The sequence below is a fragment of the Alexandromys fortis genome, unplaced genomic scaffold, assembly GCF_014885135.2.
Source record: "Alexandromys fortis isolate MF-2015 unplaced genomic scaffold, M_Fortis_MF-2015_v1.1 scaffold_211, whole genome shotgun sequence".
Taxonomy (NCBI): domain Eukaryota; kingdom Metazoa; phylum Chordata; class Mammalia; order Rodentia; family Cricetidae; genus Alexandromys; species Alexandromys fortis.
In genome coordinates, this window is record NW_026068103.1 from 1,369,890 (window position 1) to 1,393,597 (window position 23,708).

At 38.9% G+C, this 23,708-nt stretch overlaps 1 protein-coding gene across 2 annotated transcripts in view; it reads left to right on the forward strand.

Annotated features, from left to right (window-relative positions):
- Hace1 (HECT domain and ankyrin repeat containing E3 ubiquitin protein ligase 1) overlaps window positions 1-16,201 on the forward strand; it is a 96,074-nt gene extending 79,873 nt beyond the window's left edge. For both annotated transcript variants that reach the window (XM_050123949.1, XM_050123950.1), the window contains 4 exons: window positions 4,742-4,840; window positions 5,119-5,189; window positions 12,568-12,681; window positions 15,482-16,201. In XM_050123949.1, coding sequence (XP_049979906.1) covers window positions 4,742-4,840; window positions 5,119-5,189; window positions 12,568-12,681; window positions 15,482-15,584 — 387 coding nt within the window. In that variant the 3' untranslated portion in view covers window positions 15,585-16,201. The remainder of the gene's footprint in view (window positions 1-4,741; window positions 4,841-5,118; window positions 5,190-12,567; window positions 12,682-15,481) is intronic.
- The last annotated feature ends 7,507 nt before the right edge of the window (window positions 16,202-23,708 follow it).

Here is a 23,708-nt window from a genome sequence, read left to right on the forward strand (position 1 = left end):
TTGATTCTCTCCTTTGGCCATGTGGGCTTCTGGGATCTAATCAGGTCATGAGGTGTGGTGGCAGGTGCTCTTACCTGCTCAGCTGTCTCTCCTAATTTCTGTTTTAAGTGCAGGTATTTATAGCTGTGAGCATCTCATCTCTCATTTTATCCTGTAGGTTTTGGTGTGCTGCATGTTCGTTTTCCTTGAATTCTAGAAAGTTTTTTTTCTTGATTTCTTTAATGAGTCATTAATTATTTAGTAGTGTATCATTTAATCTCCCTGAATTTGTATAGTTTCCCTTGCTGCTTTATTCTGTTGTGTTCAGATAGAATGCAAGAAGTTAATTTAGTTTTGTATGTATTTGTTGCGATTTGCTTTGTGTCCTAATATATGACCTATCTTAGAGACTAAGTTCAGTGGACTGCTGAGGAGAATGTCTGTGTGTCAGTCAGTGTTTGAACATGCGTTCTGTACTCCTGTTGATCTGTGATCTCATGCTTCTGGTGTGCTTTTGCTTTATTGACAGGAGAGCTAAGTACTTAGCCCCAAGGGAAGAATTTTCCATCTTTCCTTGTTGCTGTTGCCCTGAGTGTGCCTTCTCTTCTAGCTGTTTGGAATGTCCATTGCTTTTTTGCTACCTCCCAATACCCATTTCCCCAGCTTATTTTCTTGAGACGTTGGCCAAGTGTACCCAAATGTTGCCTGTTATGTTGGGTTTGGCAGGTTTACCTATTTTGAAAATAAATGAAACAAACACCTCAGCCCCCTTTTTTTGTGAGAATCATACATATTGTTGCACATAATGATAATTCACTGAATAGTATTTTATTATGTCAGTTTCCTTTTGTCTTACACTCTTACATACTGACAGGGTCTTTACAGTTTACTATTTTAACTGGCATACTATAAATAGTGTAGTTTCTCTTTATGAGAGTATGTGCATATGTTCTGTGTACATGGAGTTATTATCATAGAGCAGGCCTCTGCTACACCAAGAAAGGAAAGTTTTTACACTTTTGTGTACTTACTTAAGGATTCAGCTTTGATTCTAGATTTTAGTGAGGAGAAGGCATATAGTAGCTACAGTATCCTATCGTCAGTCACTGTGGATGGAGGTCCCAGTAAGGAGATGATTGTCAGATTGAAGCATATGTAACACAGTTCTACTTAGAAGACTCATGCCAAATGTCTGAGTGGTTGTCTTCCCATATTGTGCTCCATCTATAATACCAGAATATCCAAAACCAAGTCATGGGAATTCTAGGTAATCTAATTTCTGTAACGCATGTCTTATTAGTGTAGCCTCTATAATTTGTAGATGACATCTAGTTGTAACATTTGTTTGTGCATCTATGAGTATTCACACACATTTTTAGTTTATTTGTGCTTGAAGACAGGGTTTCATGTAGCCCGTGCTGGCCTTTAACTTGCTTTTTGACTGAGGATGTCTTTGAAGTTCTAAAGCATCATGCTGCCACCTCCAAAGAGCTAGGATTACAGGCATAGGCCACTTTGTTGTATCTTAAAATGCTTAATTCTTTTATTGTATTAAAAATACATTATTGCCTAGGTGTGGTGGTACATGCCTTTTAATCCCTACACTCAGGACAGAGGCAAGCAAATCTTAGTTTAAGATTAGCTTGGACTACACTCTAAGACCCTGTCTCATCCCATCCCCCTTACTCCCTCTCCCACTGCAAAAAAAAAAAAAAAAAAAAAAAAAACTCAAAAAGTCTCAAATTTAAAAAAATAAATTAATTGAAACTTACAGTATTTTTTACTATATGTACTTTTTCTTGTGAATTTTTATTTGTCATCTTAACTTTTTCTTTAGTTGTTTGTTATAAGGAATTAAAAAATAAGTAAATCATTAAATGCCATCGCTATAGAGGTAGTGGGACCTGGGCGAATGGAGACCATAAACAAGGTGGTTAAAGTCTCATGCAATTGCCAACTTTATTCAGAGCATCAGGCAATTTGTATTCTGGTTAAGAGGGGTCACATGAGTCAAGGGTGCAATCACAGCTCACATGTGGTGGGCAGTTTGCATGGACAAGCCACATGCAGCAAAAAACTTTTCTGTAGAGGCATATAAACAAATTACAATAGCCAGTTGTAATGAACAGTCTGAAGTAAAAATCACTCCTTTCTGCTACACCTGGGAAGGACATGAAAATACATGCCAAGAACAAAACTGTGGGCTTGAAGAAATCTCCATACATAGCTCCCTTCTGGGACAGTGTTCTGACAATAAGATAAGAAACCAATGTTTACTAAGTGTAAAAAAACAAAACAAAATAAAAAACAAACCCCATGCTGCCTTTAATTCTTGCATGGAGACAAGAGGCCAGTGGATTTTTGTGATTTTCAGATCAGTCTGGTATATACAGTGAGATTCTGTCTCAAAAAAAAAGGTGTTTTTCTCTCCTTAAATTATAACAAATGTGATATAAAAGATTTCCAATTTTTTAAGAGTACAGTTAGTTGCAATAATTATTTCATAATTATATTCATAATTGTTTTGAAATTTTATTCATAATTATGAAAGAATAATGATATTAAAAGCTTATCTTTAGTTTGAAAGGGAAGATGATTAAACTCATGAATTGTAAGAAACATGTAAAATTCATCCCCATGCTCTTTTGCAGATCTGTGTTAGTCTAGCAGGGAACCAAGTTTTCTCAGGTGGTTCAAGTGAAGAAATCTTAATAAAGGGATGGTTGCAGCAGTATTTATACAGCACAAAGTTCTGGCAGTAGTCGGAAGCCTTTGTTCTGGCTACTGTCAAAAGAGGCAGGGGGAAGAATTGTAGCAGAGGGCCCTTTGTAAGAGTGAATTGCCAAGGAGATGCTCTGTGGCACTAGTTACAGTTTAGAGTCAGGGTGTAGTAGGAGCTGTGGAGGTGTAGTAGGAGCTGTGGGCTATGTTCCTGCCGCCTCAGCTCCTGGTCGCCTGGCTAGCTTAGGCCCCAAAATAACAACATTCATTTACAAACTGTATTCATTTAAACACTGCTTGGCCCACTAGCTCTAGCCTCTTACAGGCTAATTCTCATATTTTGCCTAACCCATTTTTAGTAATCTGTGTAGCACCAGTCTTACCGGGAAAGATTCAGCATGTCTGACCTGGCGGCTTGCTTCATCGCATCTGCCCCGGGAGAGGGGAGCATGGCCTCTGAGCTCACTTCCTCTTCCTCCCAGCATTCTGTTCTGTTTACTCCTCCCACCTATGTTTTAGCCTATGAGGCCAAGCAGTTTCTTTATTACTTAACCAATGACCTTCCTCCATCATAGGGGTTACTATAAAATGATAGCGCCAAAGTAAGACAAGAACAGAGATCTCCTTACCTGTGGGCCAACCTGCTTCTCAGTGGCCAAGCTCTTCACTGAAGATAGTAAGGAAGAGAGAGCCAGTCTGCAGAGAGGAGCCTAGAGAATGTGTCAGAAGCGCTAAAAAGAGCCACTCCTACAGCAAAAAAAGAGTACTTCAGATACGCACCAACAGTTTGAAATCATAGGGTCTTGGGGTGATTGATCTCTTACAGAAGAGCCTTTGTTTATGTGGACTATTATTCCAGTGGATAGTTGCTGCATTTGAGATTAAATTAGAAGTGAGAAGTGCTTTATTAATTATGTTAACATAAGTAACATTTAGAAATGAAAACTATTCCAAGAACAGTACAAAAATAGGGAGAAAAGTGTCCCTGTTTTTATAAATTTGTGATGCCTGACTAAATAAACCATTAGATTCTCATATCTGCTTATGCTATGATTAGCTGCACTTCATTATTTGGTTGAAGTATATGAAGAAAATACAGTTTCATACGGAAAGCATGGAAAAGGGAGACTCTTACTGACCTACTGAATAGACTTCAAAACTCCTCAAGGTCTCACACATAGCCTTGGGTTAGCTTTGCTAGAGCATTTGCTGCCCTAGTTATTGTGAGTTGTCACTGTTTCCCTCCCTCACTGTGTGGTTTTGTGCTGTGAAACATGGGCGACTCAGATACACAGATGCTCTCCTGGTTCCCTTTCCCTTTGGAACACTTACTTTCTTGATATAACTTTAGTTATATGATGTAGATTTGTATGTTTGATGATCTTGGGAAAAAGCCAATCAGATACTTAGGGCTGAGGATGTTGCTTCATGGTTGAGTGCTTGCTTAGTACGTACAAGGCCCCTACAGTCCATGCCTACTATCCACTGCAAACAAAGTCACTAGAAAATGCTAATTTTTTTTAATTAACATTGACTTCAAACGATCTGAATTACTACAAAATAGAATTCATATGAGCCTAAATCCTTTAAATAAAAAAGATTATTTATTGATAAACTTTCCATTTGTTTAATATTCAGGCTTTTGGTGTCACTTTCATGTAGAGAAAATGATCTGGTGGAATTTAACATATTTGTAAAGAATACTAAAATCAAAATAAAGTGAACTAGAGGGAATACTTGCCACATTGATGTACACAGAAATTTTGGTTGTATATATTTGCTGTAAATATACAAGCTACCATTCTTTTTATGTTTTAGATTGTATCAAAGTGGGTCCATCCCCTCATGCCACATTTGAAATATCACCATGGAGGATTCTTCCTTGTGTAGTGCTTATTATTGATGACATGTAGGAACTGTCACAGAAATAAACCAGCTTTATATGGGATTAGTTTCTAATTAAGGCAAACTTACTATTTAAATGGAATGACTTTTTTCCCCCCAAAGAAGATTAATGAAATATTTTTCCTCTTTCCCAAAGGAGCTACTGCTTTCTGGCATGCCAGAAATTGATGTGAATGATTGGATTAAAAATACAGAATACACAAGTGGCTATGAAAGAGAAGATCCAGTCATTCAGGTAACTCCCCTCTGGAGCTTAGAATGAAGTTAAGTTTGCCATTTAATTTTGTAAGCTTTTCAGTTCTATTGGATGGGAATCCACATCCATTAACAAAATAAAGATTTTGCATAAATTCTTCTTTGGGGGATATTGCATATGAAAATCTTGTGTGAAATCATCTTTGATAAATGAGTTTCAGAAAATGAAATGCGCTTTATGAATATTGCATGGTCTCTGTTTCTAATAAGTCTCCATTTGCCATGAAATGTGAGCTAAATTGTGGTTATTCTTGGCAGTGGTTCTGGGAAGTTGTGGAAGACATCACTCAAGAAGAGCGAGTTCTTCTCTTGCAGTTTGTTACTGGCAGGTAAGAAGTGCTTTTATGATAACACTGGGAAAATTTATTGTATGACCAAGAGAGTAATCACAGAGAAAAACAACCAAACTGAGTCAGTACTCTGAATTTGTTTCTTGCCTCTCTGTCCATACTTTAGGTATTAAACAAATGATTGTTTATGTATTGAAAATAGAAAACATTTATAGTACTGCTAAATCTTTAATATATTTCAGAAACTTGAATTTTTAATATATTTTATGTTTTTGATTGGTTTGATAATAAAGGCATTCAATTTGTATGATCACACATGAATACACACATAATCTCTCTCATATACACTGTCTTAGTTTGGGTTTCTGTTGTATTTTACTAATTTAATAAAACCTGATTACAGAATGAACTATATTTCTGTTTATATGTGACAAAATACCATGCCCCGGAAGCAGTTGGGGAGGAAAGGTTTATTTGGCTTATATTTCTACATTGTAGTCCATCACTGAAGGAAGCAAGTATGGGAACTAAAAGAGGGCATGAATCTGGAGACAGGAGCTGATGCAGAGGCTATGGAGGGGTTGCTGCATATTGGCTACTTCACATGGCTCTCTCAGACTGCTTTCCTGTACAACCCAGTACTGCTGTACTACCCCCACAGAGGGCTATCCTTTCCCACATCAATCATTAATCAAGAAAATATCCCACAGACTTGCCTACAGGCCAGTTTGGTGGAGGCATTTTCTTATTTGTAGTTCCCTCTTTATAGATGATTCAGTGTTGTATAAAATTGAAAAAAAAAAACCCAAACAACCAGCATAAATGTGAATCTATATAGTATATATGTACTTTTAAAAAACCATTATTTTCTTATTTTAAAAGTACTATACAACTATTTTAGACAATTTGAAAAATGGAGAACATGAAAAAATAATGAAGTTCCCACTAGGTAACCTCACCATTCAAAGGTAGCCACGCTGATCCATCTTTTCCACGCTCTTTTGAAAGTAGTTGGAATCATTCTGTAATCGGGTTTTATTAAATTAGTAAGACATGACTTTTGACAGATTATAGACTAAAGATAGGAAAGAAAGCTTTGTTAATTTTTTATTTTTGCCCCTTGAGGTGCTAAGAAATATTCAGAGATATGAATAATTAAAAGAAGCATTATATTTAAGGTTAGATAATTTATACAGATACCAAAAACAGAAAAAAATAAACAACCTGATCACCTCTAATCTCAGTCCCTAAAGATAACCAGCTAATATTTATGTTAGTATCCTTTATTATCAGTACTTTATATAAGTACTTTATTCTCATTTGTCTGTGTAGTGTAGATAGGTGTGTGTGTTGTGTGCACCTACTTGTACGGACACCCATCTCACCAGCATGCATCATGCATATGTGGAGATCAGAAGGCAGCGGCATCTGCCTTTTACTATTCTTCCCCTTGTTCTTTGTGTGTGCTTTCTCAGTGAGCCCAGAGCCACTGCTGGGCAGTGAGTTCAGGAGTTCCACAGTACCAGGATTGCAGCAGGGCCACTGTGCCCTGCTGCTATGTGAATGCTGGGAATCTGGACTTTGGTCCTCATGGTTGTGTAGCAAGCACTTTACCAACTAAGCCACCTTCCCACCCTCATCTACATTTTTTATTAGCTGTTTAATTTTTATATTCCCCCCTTTTTAAAATTTTTAATTTTATTAATTATTCTTTTTCAGATTTCTCCCTAGCCCCTAAATGCCCCCTATAAAGACATCTCTTTCATTACTCTCCCATCTGTCTCACCCTCACCATCCCAACCTGATCCCTCATGTTCCCATCTCCCAGTCTCCCATCCTCCCCTCTTTCCACTCCCACCCCCAGTTTACTGAGGAAATCTCTTCTATTTCCCCTTCCCAGGGAAATTCATGCTTCCCTCTTTGGACTCTCCATGTAACCTCTTTGGAGCTGTGGATTGTAGCCTGGTTGACCTTTACTTTACACCTAATATCCACTTACAAGTGACTCTATGCCATCTTTGTCTTTCTAGGTCTGGGCCACCTCACTCAGGATGGTTTTTAGTGCCATCTGTTTGCCTGCAAATGTCATGATGTTATTGTTTTTACTGCTGAGTGATACTCTATAGTGTAAATGTTTTCTTTATCCATCCCTCTGTTGAGGGCCATGTAGGTTGTTTCCAGGTTCTAGCTATTACAAATAATGCTTTTATGAGCATAGTTGAGCAAGTGTCCCTGTGGAATGATTGAGCATCCTTTGGGTATATGCCCAACCAAGAGTGGTATTGCTCTGGGTCCTGAGGTATATTGATTGATTTTCTAAGAAGCTACCAAATTGATTTCCAAAGTGGCTGTGAAGTTTGCACTCTCACTGGGGAGGTATGCTTCCCTTGCGCTCTACATCCTCTCCAACATAGGCTGTCATTTGTTTTGATTTTAGCCATTCTGGCAGGGATGACTTGGTATCTCAAAGTCATTTTGATTTCTATTTCCCTGATGGCTAAGAATGTTGAACAATTCTTTAGTTTCATTTTGTTTTTTATTTATTTATTTATTTTTTCAAGATAGGGTTTCTTTGTGTAACTTTGGCTGTCCTGGAACACACTCTGTAGACCAGGCTGGCCTCAAACTCAAGGAGATCCCTCTGCCTCTGCCTCCCTTTGTGCTGGGATTGAAGGCGTGCACCATCACTGCCCAACAAACAATTCTTTAAGTGATTGACCGATTGACCATTCTGTTGAGAATTCTCTGTTTAGATCTTTACCCCTCCTTATTTTTTTTTTAAAGACTTATTTTGTGTTTTGATGTCTAGTTTCTTGAGTTCTTTATACATTATGGAAATCAGCCCTCTGTCATATGTCAGGTTGGTGAAGATCTTTTCCCATTCTGTAGGCTGTTGTTTTGTCTTTTTGACAGTGACCTTTGCCTTACAGAAGCTTTTCAGTTTCAGGAGGTCCCTTTTATTACTTGTCAATCCCAGTGTCTGTGTTACTGATGTTATATTCAGGAAGTTACCTCCTGTGCCAATGCATTCGAGATTACTTCCCCCTTTCTCTTCTTCTATCAGGTTCAGTGTAACTGGATTTATGTTGAACTCTTTGATCCACTTGGACTTGAGTTTTGTACAGGCCAGGGCGATAGATATGGCTCTATCTATTTGCATTCTTCTACATGCTGAAAACCAATTATGCCAGCACCATTTGTTGAAGATGCTTTCTTTTTTTTCCACTGTATGATTTTGGCTTCTTTTTAAAAAATCAGGTGTTCATAGGTTTGTGGGTTAATATCAGGGTCTTCATTTAGATTCCATTGATACATTTGTCCGTTTTTATGCCAATAACCTGCTGTTTTTATTACTATAGCTCTATAGGAGAGCTTGAAGTCAGGGATGGTGATACCTCTGGAAGTTCCTTTATTGTACAGGATAGGTTTTGCTATCCTGGGTTTTTTGTTTTTCCATATGAAGTTGAGTATTTTTCTTTTCAAGGTCTGTGAAGAATTGTGTTGGTATTTTGATGGGGATTGCATTGGTAAGATTACTATTTTTACTGTTAGTCCTACTGAGCCATAACCATAGGAAATCTTTCCATTTTCTGTTATCTTCTTCAGTTTCTTTCTCTTCAAAGACCTGAAGTTCTTGTCATACGTGCCTTTCACTTGTTTGAGTCACCCCAAGTTGTTTTATGTTATTTGTGGCTATTGTAAAAGATGTTGTTTTCCTGATTTCTTTCTCAGCCTGTTTATAACTTGTATAGAGGAGGACTACTGATTTATTTTTTTTTTTTTGTAGTTAATTTTGTATCCAGCCACTTCACTGAAGGTGTTTATCAACTGCAGGAGTTTCCTGGTAGAATTTTGGGGGTCACTTATATATACTATTGTATCATCTGCAAATAGAAGAAGTTTGATTTTTTTTTTTCCTTTTCCTATTTGTATCCCTGTGATCTCCTTTTATTGTCTTACTGCTATAGCCAGAACTTCAAGTACTATATTGTGGTGGACAGTCTTGTATGGAGAGAGTGGAGAGTCTTGTCTTGTTCCTAATTTTAGTGGAACCACTTTGATTTTCTCCCGCTTGCTGTATATTACTTTTATTATGTTTAAGTATGTTACTTTTGCCCTTGATCTCTCCAAGACCTTTATCATGAAGGGGTGTGGAATTTTGTCGAAGGCTTTTCAGCATCTAAAGAGATGACCATGGTTTTTTTTTTTCTTTCTTTCAGTTTGTTTATATGGTCGGTTATGTTGACAAATTTTTATATGTTGAACCATCCCTGCATCTCTGGTATAAAGCCTAGCTGATCATGGTAGATTTATTTTTTATTTTTTGGATGTGTTCTTGGATTCAGTTTGCCAGTATTTTATTGAGTATTTTTGTATCAATGTTCATGAGGGAGATTGGTCTGTAATTCTCTTTCTTTCTTGCCTCTTTGTGTGGTTTGGGTATCGGTACCTGTAGCCTCATAAAAAGAATTTGTCAATGTTTTTTTCTATTGTGTGAGAAGTATTGGTATTAGCTCTTTGAAATTCTGGTAGAATTCTGAACTGAAAACCATCTGGTTTGGATAAAGGTTTTTTCTATCTTGTTAATTTTCTCAAAAAAAAAAACCCACTCTGTTTTTTTCATTGACTCTTTTATTGTTTTCTTTCTTTCTGTTTTATTGATTTTAGCCCTCAATTTGATTAGTACTCCTCGTGGGAGGTCTTCTCATACTCATTTACGCATTTATGCCAGTGAATGACCTCAGGACTCACTGCTGAGTGCAAGGCAGCCTTGCACTGAGCTTCATCTTTAGCCTGCTTTTTGTTTAATTTGTCTTTCATAGTTTAGTTGTGTAAAGGACCTTGGAGTTTTTATTCAGATATTGAAATGCCGTGGTACAATTTGTGTAAGGATAGTGAGAGCACTTATTTTTTCATTTTGTCTTGATAAAGTGACATTTTTGTTTGACTTCCTAATTTTTTCCTTTTCACTTTCCCCTCAGTTTGGGTTTTCTTTAGTGATTCTATTTCTACCTTTGTGTCCTGAGCTGTTTTCATCATTTTATTCTGTTTGTGTTATCTTAGACTTTATTAAGGGTTTTTTATTTCCCTTTTCAGGTCCTTAAGCATATTCATAATACCTATTTTAAAGTTCTTGTCTTGTGCTTTCTTACAATCCTCAGGTCCAAATGTAGTAGGGTTGCTGGGTTCTGGTTGAGACATACTGCCCTGCCTGTTACTAATTGTGTTTTTATGTTGGTGTCTAGGCACCTGGATTTGGGATCACTGTAGTCCTAGCTGTTGATATTTTGTCTTGGCTTTTTGGGGGTGGGTGTTTTGGTCCTTGTTTTCTGTTGCCCTCTTTACATTTTAGGATAGTGTGGCGGTTGTGAGTTAGATGGTAGGGAGTCCTTTTGAGTTCCTGCCAGGTGTTGGCACTGAAAGTTCCTGGTTTTTTTAGTCATTGAGGCTGGCGGAAAAGAATGGGCTAGAAGGAGGTGCTAGTCGGGTCCACAGGACTGAGTTCCCCGGGAGTGGAGTCAGAGAGGACAGCCCCTACAGGTGGTCTGCTGTGGGGTTGGGTAAGACTGGGGAATTGGAAATGGGGGCAATAAGGAGAGTGAACATCATCTGCCCTATTGATTCCCAGCCCAGCGTGGCCACCGTGGCCAGTCAGTTCCCAACTAGAGAGTCTCTGGTATTTGTTGTTTTGTTTTTGAGATAGAGTCTCTCTCTATAGTCTTGGTTGGTCTAGAACTCACTATGTAGACCAGGCTGGCCTCGAACTCACAGAGATCCATCTGCCTCTACCTCCTGAGTGCTGGTACCAATTTTTTTACACAGTAGTTAAAAAAATAATATTTGAGGACAGGAAAGATGATTCGTGTAGACTACTTGCTGTACAGGTGTGAGCACCTGAGTATGGATCCTGAGGACCCGTGTGACAGCTGGGTTGGTCGCACACACAGAACCCTAGTACCGGTGGGTAGTGGCAACCATGTAGAGCAAGTGATGAACTTCAGGTTCAGTGAGAGACATTGTCTCAGAACATAAGGTGGCAAAGAATAGAGGAGATGCCCGAATTCACCTCGACACACACATGCCCAGGGTGATCACACACGTGTACCATAGACATTGTATGCTTGCTCGTCTTCATATCTGGAAAGATGAATGTCAATAGAAAAATGCTTTGTGCCTCGATGTTTGTCACAAAGAAGAAAATCCCTAGATTACAACCTGTAAGGAGAAAGGACTTATCCCACTGTTCCAGGAGGGACAGTCCATCATGGTGAGGGAGATATGCATGGCAGGAAGCAGAAAAGGTACTGAGACAGGAACAGCAAGTACGACCTGGTTTCCTAGCAAGGCTCTAACTCCTAAAGCAGTGGTTCTCAACCTTCCTACTGCTGTAACCCCTTAATACACTTCCTCATTTATTGGTGACCCCAACCATATCATTGCTACTATATATCTGTAATTTTGCTCCTGCTATGAATTGTAATGTACATAGGCATGTTTTCAGATGGTCATAGGTGACCCCTGTGACCCATAGGTTTATAACCACTGCCCTAAAGATCCACTGCACTCCAAACAGTCACACCAGCTGGGGACCAAGTATTCAACACATGAGTTTCCGGAGGACATTCCACATCCAAACAACCACAGCCCTTTTATTCAGCAAACATTTAGCAGCTGTGAGTTTCCAGGCAGTTTTAATCCTAAGGATACGAATGCCACTGATACAAACATAAAATAGGAAATGTTTGAGAGTCTTAATTTAATAGGGAGGTACGCAAAGCAAACTTTCTGTCTTAGGGTTTCTGTTGCTGTGATAAATCACCATGTTCTTAAGCAACTTGAGAGGAAAGGGTTTATTTTGCTTCCACTTCCATGTTAGAGTTTATCAGTGAAGAAGTCAGTGCAGGAACCTAGAGGCAAGAGCTGATGTCGAGGCCCTGGAACTGCTTGCTTAGCTTGCCTTCTTACAGCACCCTGTACCTGGAACGCCAAAGGGTAGCACTGCTCACGGTGAGGTGCACCCTCCCACATTAATTACCAGACAAGAAAATTGCACCACAGGCTTGCCTACATATAGGCCAGTATGGAGGGGGCATTTTCCTAAGGGAGATTCTTCCTTCCAAAATGACTATTGTTGTGTGAAATTGACACAAAACTAGCCAGCCCGTTGTCGTAAACATGTCATATAGCCAGTTAAAATTATAGTTTACCTGATGGAAGCATAGAGAACTTTCTTCTTGGATGATTACTAACTAACCATGAAGCAACAGACAAGAATGAGTTGTAAGTTTTCAGACTAAAAAATGCTGTTCTGTCATTGTTTTAGAGTTCGATATACTCTTGCCCTAATGTCAACCTTAACATGTGTCTGTCAGAAACATTTGCTTTCATGGTCACAGCTGATGTTATAAACTCTTAGTTCCAGGGTCCCGCATGGTGGTTTTGCCAATATTATGGGTGGAAGTGGTTTGCAGAACTTCACAATTGCTGCTGTGCCATATACTCCAAATCTGTTACCAACTTCCAGCACATGGTAAGTTAAACTAACATTTAAATGAATTATAAAATATTTTTTATTAATTTTAAATGATCAAAAGTAATTGCTTTATCTCCTTTCTGGTGGTTCACATATTAAATTTATGTATATTTTACTATAATAGAGGAAAAAGAATTAACTGAAGTCTTCAGTAGTTACATTCCATTGCTTTGTTATGATACCATTATCCTTGAGAAGGTATATTTTTACTTCATTAGAATATAAAATGCATAATTTCCCCCTTCCTCTACATCCTATTCCTCCCATATACTCCCTCTTCCCTCCCAAATTCATGGAGCATCTTTAATTTTGTCAGATACACATGTACATGAATAAAGAGAAAACTACAGCCTACTGGGTCTGTACAGTATTGATTTTATATATGTTTCTAGGGTTGTGGTGGCACATAACCAATCCCAGCACTTGGGAGGCAGAGGCAGGTGGATCTCTGTGAGTTCAAGGACAGCCTGGTCTTCAGAGTGAGTTCCAGGACAGCCAAAGATACACAGAGAAACCCTGTCTCAAAAAAATGAAAAATAAAAATAAAAGAAATAGAGCTTAAAATAAAGCTATGTAAAGATGGAAAATGCACAGAGAATCTGGATACTAAATGTTATTGTGTTGTCTTTGAATTGTTTGGTGGCTGAGGAAGGAGCAACAACTGCTAAAATAATTTGATTATAAATGCTGCTGGATTAATCCAACATATATTTTGAAAATACCTTGACTTTAAGTCAAAAGATATGTTACTTTGGAGAAGAGGTTTTTCTTTTGTTTCCATAGGAAATGAGAGGCTGTGGATTTGTTCTGGGTTAAGAAATATCAGGTTTGATCAAGGGAGACCCCTTGAAAAATTTCTGATTGGAATGAATGGCCCAGATGATTCAACATTCCAGAGGACCTCTGTTGGAGTTTCCTTTGAGTTCTACTTCCAGAACAGCCTCAAGACTGTTTGCTGAGATGATCAAGCCTCACAGAATATTCCAGTCAGAACTTGACCATAATCCTAAATTTTCTTTAGGTCCCCATAAGATTATCAGCGTCCCCAATCACTAGGAAATAGCCTAGAAAACTATGCCCACATTCCCAAAAAAAAATGGATTATGGATGTTTGACTTTGTTTAGGGTATTGGTTACAAGTTGTTATGGATAATGGTCAGGAAAAAAGGTAAACAAAAGAGATTAGAATCAGAGTTCTTGTTTTGAAAAGGAAAGAAAAAGGGGGGGAGTGCTGTGGGACAATGGTCTTGTACCCTGTAAAGGTTTGTCACTTGTATTGGTTTAATAAAACACTGATTGGCAAGTAGTCAGCGGGAAGTATAGGCGGCATGACCAGAATAGGAGAATTCTGGGAAGAGGAAAGGCTCATTCTGTAGTTACTAACCAGATGCAGAGGAAGCAAGATGAGAATGCCTCACTGATAAAAGGTGCCAAGCTACGTGGCTAAAACAGATAAGAATTATGGGTTAATTTAAGATGTAAGAATTACTTAATAAGAAGCCTAAGCTATTGCCCAAGCAGTGATGTAATTAATTTAGTTTCTGTATAATTATTTTGGGTTTGGGTGTCTGAGAAACAAACCAGCAGCCTCTATCAACATAGGGTTTCCTAGAAATCCAACCAGGGAGTGCATCCCTAAGGAAGACGAATTCTCCATCTCAGCAGTTATTTGCTTGTAGCTCTTCATCTAGGGGTAGAGATTTCTACCATCTACTTGGGATACTAACTGTTGTTGAAATTGTTCAGGTCTTGTTTCGGCAGCCATGTTGTTGAGATTCATGACAGGCTTCTTTATTCTTATAGCTATATGTCACAATCTTTTTTTTTTTTTTTTTTTTTTTTTTTNTTCTCGGTAGCTTTTTGGTTCCTGTCCTGGAACTAGCTCTTGTAGACCAGGCTGGCCTCGAATTCACAGAGATCTGCCTGCCTCTGCCTCCCAAGTGCTGGGATTAAAGGCGTGTGCCACCACCGCCCGGCTTATGTCACAATCTTTAAGCACATTTCTTGGTTCCCCAGTCTCTTAGAATCTTTCTACCCCCTCTTCTTTGATGTTCCCTGAATCTTAGGTGCAGGAATTGTGTAGTTAAATGTACCCCACAGTCAGTTGTTCTCTGCATTTTGACTGGTGGCTTTCTGTACTGGTCTCTATCTGCTTTGAAAAGAGGCTTCTTTGATCAGGGGCAAGGTCTATGCTTACCTGGGTCTCTGCCACATGTGTTGGCTTTGGTTCCTGGTAGAATGAAGGTCTAGGGTCTTGGTGACTTCCACTGGAAAGGAGATAGGATGAGAGGAGGGTCTGATACTGGCAACAACGGAGGCAAAACTACGGGAACCCTGACTGCCTGCCATATGTGGTATGCTGTAATTCTGTAATGAAAGAAAAGTTCACCCATAATCTCTCCTCAGACTTCAGGAACTACAAATGAATCAGTGGTTACGTAGTTTTGCTTCTGTTTTAGAAGGGAACATTTGGGAGGGAGGCACACACCTAAAACTTAATTGGGTTTCACTGAAGTTAAAATGGTGGCTCAGTTGCATCGTCACTTTCATGTATAGTACCCGCTTACTTATTTTACGCTGGAAGTTTATTTTCATGCCCTACATTTGCATTCTGAGAGGAACTGCACTGCAGCAGTTTTCCCTTCCTTTTTAAATACCACTTCAGGGCTTTCCAATTTCAATGCAAATTTGAGAGAGTGGTTTTATGTTAATTATGAGCAGTGTTTTTACTGCTAGGTAAAACAAGAAATTTCTGAGATTCTGTTTAATGATGGTCTTTTTTTTTTTTTTTTTAAAGCATCAATATGCTCAAGTTACCTGAATACCCAAGTAAAGAAATACTCAAGGACAGACTGCTGGTGGCACTACATTGTGGCAGCTATGGTTATACAATGGTGTGATGCCTCCTGGAGAACTCACCTGACTGCTGATGCGCGAGCCAGAGTGCCAGGAGTCATTTGGGGAACTGTCGACTGAAAAGCAGCCTCAATGCAGCCACAGGCGGAGCTCCTGTTTAAAATTCATAAAGGATTGGGTTTTCTACTTTCGCTTTCTTTTCCCTGCTTTGTTTTCTCTGTTTGGGTTACAATTAGAAAATATAAAATCATAGTAGACTTTACTTTTAAACATGACCATTGTAAGTAGAAACCTTTCTTTTAAAGTTTGATTTAATCTTATCCAAAACTGTGTTAAGGCAAAAATCTTTCTCTACATTCCACTTTTGCTGTGAACCTGTCTCCTTTAAAGGGTATTTTCTGTATATTATATGAGGACATCCAGCGGGTATGTTCTAGTGCATGTAAAGAACCATTTATATTTTGGAAAACTATTGTATAGAACGAATTAATATAGATTGTGTAAAGCCACAAATATGTATTTTCCCACACTATACCTATATTGCAATGGGTTTTATTTTTTGTTGTTGATTAGCTTTTTAGTATTTTGATAAATGATGTTGAATTTAGACTGGCTTGACTAACAATCAATAAAGTGACATCTAATTTATATATTAAAGCTTCTACCATATGAATTGTTGAATCTTTCCGTGCTCAGTTTCATGTGTATATAGTGTGTGGTCTCAGTTTTTCTTATGCCTTAATTTATAACAAAAATAAAATTGAAATATATTTATCATATTTCTTTTCATTATTTGATCTAAGCTTGATGAGACATTTGAAGAAATATAATGTGCAGATTGTAATTTAGTTAGATAATATTTTCTTAAATTTGCTTATATGGTTAAAATGCTATGCTTAGGTGGTATCTGTCTGATAGAGAGCATTGAATGGGCATTTTGGACAAGACACACTGGCCCAGTTGGAGCATGAGTAGCCTGACTTGAAGGGGGGATTCCAGGAACACACATACAGATATGCTGGCGGAGGTGTTTCTGACGTCTAGAACTCTGACACTGGGGGCAAATATCAAACCTGGTGGCATCACAGTTCTCATGTGAGCAGCCAGTGTATTTGGGCAGTGATGTTTGAGGGAGAGACACATATTGAAAGTAGCAAATTAAAACTCAAAATACACACAAAATGTATCATTTGGGGTCTTATATTTTTTTTTTAAGATTTTTTATTTATTATGTATACAACTTTCTGCCTCCACACGCCAGAGGAGGGCACCAGATCTCTTTACAGATGGTTTGGAGCCACCATGTGGTTGCTGGGAATTGAACTCAGGACCTCTGGAAGAGCAGACAGTGCTCTTAACCACTGAGCCATCTCTCCAGCCCGGGGTCTTATATTTTTTAATATAAGAAAATACACTTAAGAAGAAATTTCTTAAACCTAAAGGAGCTCTAAAGTTCAGATTCAAATGCTTTATTTTTTCTAATTACAGAAAAGGCCACTATCGTGTTGAAACAACCTTACAACAGACCTAGCTTTTGAGACTGTAACCGGCTTATTTGTGATTCTAGAATCCAGCAGTTCACAGTACCAGCACATAGTTCAGCAGCTGGAACCAGAAACGATGGAGAAGCACCCTTTCCTTTGCTCCCAATTGCTGTTTAAGCGTCTGGCTGCCCACAGTTGACCACAGCTCTCCTGCTGCTCTGCTATGGGGGTGAGCGCTTAAACTGGGATGCTGTTGTCTGTATGGAATTAGGGTGCAGATTATGTGGGGTACAAGCTGGGATGAAGTCTAATCCTTTCTGCCTCTTAGCTCTCTATTTTGAGAGATTGACCAAAATCTGAGGCATTGATTTCTTTGTGTCACCATCATAAATGAATTTATTTGATCTTAGTGTGGAATTTACAAGTCAGCATCACAGGAATTGAGTAAGGGAACATCATACTCAGTTATCAGTTGAAGAGTGTTCCTGCTGATGTCGGTGAGCTGAGGTCATTCAGCAGTCAGTGAATGCAAACAGCTAAGATGTTGAGAGAGTACAGTTCAGGGGACGGTTATAGAGAATAATCCTGAAAGACTAAAGCTTACCTAACGAGTAAGTGAAGCATTCAACATCAGTAGAGATAGTTGAATGGTATCTGAATCAATTCAGCGTATACAGGCTGTAATGGTGCCATGGTAAAAACAGATCCTACAGAATATTAGAGGTGAAACGGTCAGTTTGGGAATGCTATGGAAGTACGTAAGAATGCAGCCGCATGGGGAAGAGCCTGGATGACTAGGTGAGAGGAAAGAATTGGGCTGTCGGGACAACCAAGCCCTTGGCAACTTCTAGCTGTCTCCCATGAAGCCCCTCTTAAGAAACATAGGGAAGATAATTGCCTCTCTCATGCTTCCAACAGTGGGCAGAAATGACTCCTAAAAAGCCTGTACCCGTTTCAGGAAGGAGACACCTTAGACTGCCCTGCAGACAGCACTACATACAAAGTAACCAAGAAAAACTGCAGCTCCCTCTTGGTAGCCATGGTAAGAACTGTGCCCACAAGGGTGGGTGATAAATGCCACTTGGCTTCTGGTCTAATTAACAGTCGGCAGACTTGCCAAGGTTGAAGACCAGTAACACTTTGCAAGGCCAGCCACTGCTAACAGCCAGGGTTATCAGCGAAGGGGTGATTTAGAGATGGACATGACCCCTCTACTGTGTGAGCAGTGCATGGTCATGTTCCTGGCTAAGCTCAGGGGACATGTCAGTGCCGTGTGAACCCACATTGGCTTGGCCCATAGTATACCCAGGGAATTAATCAGTCTCAGTGGAAGATAGCTGTCCACTTTCTGCAATAAGTCCTATAAAAAGCCTCTAGAAACCCTGTCTTGAAAAAAATTAATTTTTATTGGTCATGTCTATATGAATGATGTGCATGTACATATACACATGTGCATATGTGGAGATCAGAAGATAACTTTTGGGAATTGGTTCTGTCCTCTTGTGCAGTCTGGGGGGGTCAATCTCAGGTTGTCAGCTTTTACAGTGAGCATTTTTAACCACTGAGCCATCTCAACCTGCAGTCTTGGTTCAGCGTAGATAGGTGTCAACTCATGTTGTCTACAGGGATAGTGTGTGTGTGTGTGTGTGTGTGTGTGTGTGTGTGTCTGTCTGTCTGTCTGTCTGTCTCTGTCTCTGTCTGCATTGCCTCTGGTTTGGGCAATCCAGGTATGATTTGAGTAGGTATGGTTCCCATAGACTTCATATGTTTAAATGCTTGGCCCATAAGGAATGGCACTATGAGGAGATACGGATTTGTCAGAATAAGTGTGCCTCTGTTGGGGAAGGCTTTGAGCTTGGAGGTCTCATATATGCTCAGGCTATGCCCAATGTGACACACAGTTGCTTCTACTGACTGAGGGTCAAGATGTAGAACTCCCAGCTTCTCCAACACCATGTCTGCCTGCACTCCACCATCATCGAACACCAGCTTTGATGAAACTCTTATGTTCCAGGGTAGGGGTGTGAGGGTTAGAATTATTAAACAAAAGGAACAGAGACTTAAGAGAAATAAGACACAGAAACAGAACAGCATCAGGAGGGACTTTCACTGAATTACGGAATCCCTGAATTTGTCTGCATTTATTTTCTACATGCTTTATACCTTACTCTAAAAGGGGTGGGAGAGGTAACAGAAGTCATTAACATGATATAAGGAATAGACTTGAATTCTCTATATTTGGTCCTGGTGGAGCAGATCTACCTCTATACCCAAAATGCTCATTAACTACACTCTAAGTCAGAATCTCTTGTTTGTAGCCACATCTGTTGTCAACAACTTTAAGAGAACAAAAATAAGCTTAAACTTTGACCTCCTCCAGTCAAGGTGGAAAAGGTTCACATCTGGGTCCTCACACACCATGACAATAATGTACTAAACCTCTGAACTGTAAGCTAGCCCCAATCGAATACTTTCCTTTAAAAGAGTTGCCATGGTCATGGTGTCTCTTCACAGCACTAGAAACCCTAACTAAGACACCAGGTGAGTGAGCATTTCCCAGAGACATTATATCTGTAATAATTAGCTGTGTTATAACAGTGAAATAACTCTATCATGGTTCTCCAACATTGTTCCCTGAGGATAATTCTAAATACCTCTTCTACTGTCGTTGCAGCATGAAGCTTCTTGCACACGAAATTTGCTAGATAATCACAAAATGTGCACTAAAGGTAAAACAACCTACCAGGGTAGAAATTTACTTAATTATTGTCTGCCTGAGATTATAGGTTTGACAGACCAAGCATTGGCCATTTTAGAAGTCACACACCAGTATTAATTTTTCCTTGTTTACAGTTTGGACCATTTTATCTCTTCCATGCTGAGTCAAGAGTGAAGAGCTAATGACGGACACTTCCAGGGCGCAGGAAGGGTCAGCCAGTTGTTCTCACTGTCAAGGAGCCTGGATTAATAATCGATGTATATCTTAAATGCAAATGTTATTCACTTCAGGTGCATGGGACGGTTTATTCAATAGTTTATCTTGGGTAATTTGACTTGGGTTGGTCTTACAGAGTTCATCCAAATCGCATATCTTTTATGATTAAGTTATTTGACTTCACATGTATACATTATTTATTGCAGGACAAAATTTCACAACAAACCTATAGATTTGTAAAAATGCCTTACTTTTATTGCCTATCAGTTAATTCCCAAATATTTTAGAGTTCTTGATAATCTTAACTTTTACCAAAAATTTAGGAAGTAATTTTGAAAAATGTAATTTAGTGTGTGGGTGTTTTGCCTGCATATATGTCTATGTACAGTGTGTGTGCCTGGTGCCTACAGTAGCTAAAAGAAAGCATTGGATCCCCTGGGTCTCAAGTTACAGGTGGTGGTGAGCCACTATGTAGGTTCTAGTAATTGAGTATGAGTCCTCTAGAAGAGCAGCCAGTGCTCTTAATTACTGAGCTGTCTCTCCACTTCCTTTGGAATTGATTTTTTTTTTAGCTATCTATATGACATGCTATCACTTTGTAAATATATGTTCAGTAATTTATAGGAACAATTAGGATAGGACTTTTTTCCTCGTGTGGAGACTTCTATTCTCCTACTCGAATTCTATTATATTAGTTTTTGTTTGATGGTGATGAGAATCCAACCTGGAGCCTCAAACAGTTTAAGTAAGTATAAGCTATCTGTGGTCATTTTATTTCCATATGTAACAATGTATTTGCCAATGGACAAAGTATATTTTTGCCTTAAAATACTTATTTTACTTGCTTGCATTTATATCCTTGCACCAGTACACTCTAGTGTCCTCACATGCCAGAAGAGAGCATTCAGTTTCCCGTGGGACTGGGGTTAGAGATGATTGTGAGACACCATGTGGGTGCTGGGAATTGAACCCAGGTCCTCTGGAAGAGAAGCCAGCAAGTGCTCTTAACTGCTGAGTCATCACTTTTCATGGTTTCAGTTGCCCTGTGGTTAACTCTAGTCCACGATTAAGTGGAATTTGTTTCAGAAGTATGTTATTCATAGGTTTTTAGCTGGCTGTCCATATTACATGATAAAACATTGCACCATTTTCCTCTGTCTCATCTAGAGGTGAACCCTTTATCCTGTGTATCTATTCTGTATGTGGTACCCATTCATTAATCACTTAGCTATTTCACTTATCAAATTATTACTGAACTTGGGAGTGACAAGTGGACTTCAACAAGCCAATTTCAGCCACCTGCTCCCAACAAGTCCATTAAAATAGCCAAATTTATTAAAAAGGAGATCAAAGAGATGTAATGACCACTAAGTTCATTTCTGGGGTCTTGATATAAAGGTAGGGTTTAAATAAAAACTAAGAGATGTTAATAACTATGCAGTCTGGCCAATGTGTGGTGTCTTGCCCATCACTGTCTCAGATCTTAAGTCTCTCCTTCAACAGTCTCTTCTTCTGAGTTACCTATCAAGTTGTAAATCTTTCCCCAGGAGACATTTTTTCCCCCTCTGGAAGTCAAATTGTTTCTCTGGATGTCTCAGCCCCTTCTTCCAACAGGAGATTTCCCAGGGACATTATAATTTCTTGGAGTCTATGTTTAATAATATGGTAACCAAAGAAGGAGCACAGTGGTGTCTTTAGAACACACTTCTGCCTGGCAGGCTCTTCAGCCAGCTGATGTAATGTGGCTACCAGAAGTAGGTGAAAGGCCTGAATACTCTTAGTGTTTTCACTCTTAAAGGGGAAGCAAAAGATAAGATAAATATATGTCTAATGTAAACTCTCAAATTAATTGCCTAGATGCAGAGCTGAGCCTAGGAGTGGACAGATTCACACCAGATTTTACCAAATCTTAAGAAATATGTAACACCAGTGCTTCTCAAACTGCCCCATGAAATAAAAGAAGGAACATTAACAAACCCATTCAATAAAACCAGTATTATCTTGACACGCCAACTAGATAAGGACACCATCACAACAACAACAACAACCATAACAACAAAGAAAATCACAGGCCAGTTTCCCTGATGGATACAGACACAAAACTCTCAATAAAATACATGCAAATTGAATTTTAAAATGTATTTTTGAAAACTCACCAGGCAAAAACATTTTTATTCACGGTTCAAGATTGCTTTAAAATATGGCAGTAAATAAATGAAATGAAACAAATAACAGAGAAGGCCATTGATGAAGTATTCCTTCATGATGGAAGTCCTAAAGAAGTTAGGAATGGAAGGGTCATATCTTAACATGATGTAACCTATATGCGACATCCTACAGCCAATGTTATATTAAATGGGGAAAAGCAAAAAAAAAAAAAATTTCCCTAAAAACAAGACTGAAACAAGGGTGCCTTCTCTTAGTGCTCTTTAGAATAGAATTCAAAGTCTCAGCTAGAGTAACAGGAAAGAGAAAATAGGACTTGTGTTTAGGAAGGGAGAAAGTAAAAGTTTCTGGTGTTTGAGTGAAAATGGCCCCAGTAGGCTCATCTATGGACCACTTGGTCCCCAGTTGGTGGAACTCTTTGGGAAGGATCAGGAGGTGTGATTTGTTGGAGGAGCTGTGTAACTGAGGACAGGTTTTGGACTTTCCAAAGGCCCTGCCATTCCAAGTCTCTCTTTGTCTTGAGGTTGGGGATCCCACAATGTGAATTCTCAGTTGTTCCTTCATTCTGCCATCATAAACTCCAATGACAAATTAGAAGCCACAAGCCAAATTAAGTGCTATCTTTTATCAGTTGCCTCGATCATGGCGTTTTATCACAACAATCCCTATTTGCAGATAATAGAATAATAAAAATACCACAACAATTCCAACAGGAAAATCTCAGATCTGACACTTTCAGAAAAGTGTCAGGATACAAAATAACACAAACAGTCAATAGCCTGTCTTCATAGCAGTAATGGACTATTCAAGAATGAATATGGCTGGGCAGAGAGAGGAATATAAGGCCAGAGCAGACATGAGGTTGGCCCCTTTTTGGCCAAGAAAATAGCAAGATCAGAGTTGGCTGTGGCTTGCTCCTTTCTCAGGCTGATCTTTCAGTATTTGCCCTGATATCTGGCTCTGGGTTTTTATTGTTAAGACCTATAAGAACTCATGCAATAATAGTTTCTTTAGACAGAATAAAGTGTGACAAAAAAAGAGAAAAGTGAAAAATACTTTCAGAAAAAAATAAATGAAACTGGAGATAACTGAGTTAAACCTAATAAGCCAGATTTAGAAAAACAAATACTGCATTTTTCTCATGAGAAAGTTGTATTTTTAACTTTATGTGTATGTATATGCAGGTGTATGTGGGTCATGAAGAAGGGGGACCATGAGATGGGAGGAAGAGATCTTAAAGGTAGGGGATTGATAGAAAAGATTGTGGAATGCATGTAATACGAAGACAGAAAGAGGTGCAGACCATTTGATGGGAGGAAAAGGGACCAGTCAGAGGGAGTAAGGAGGGAATGTGGAGATCAGTGTGGGAAGGAGCAGAATAAGTACAAAGTATATGAATGTGTATGTATAAGAATACCATAATAGCTGGGCGATGGTGGCGCACGCCTTTAATCCCAGCACTCGGGAGGCAGAGGCAGGTGGATCTCTGTGAGTTCGAGACCAGCTTGGTCTACAAGAGCTAGTTTCAGGACAGGCTCCAAGGCCAAAGAGAAATATACTAACTTAGAAAGTTTATAAAATAT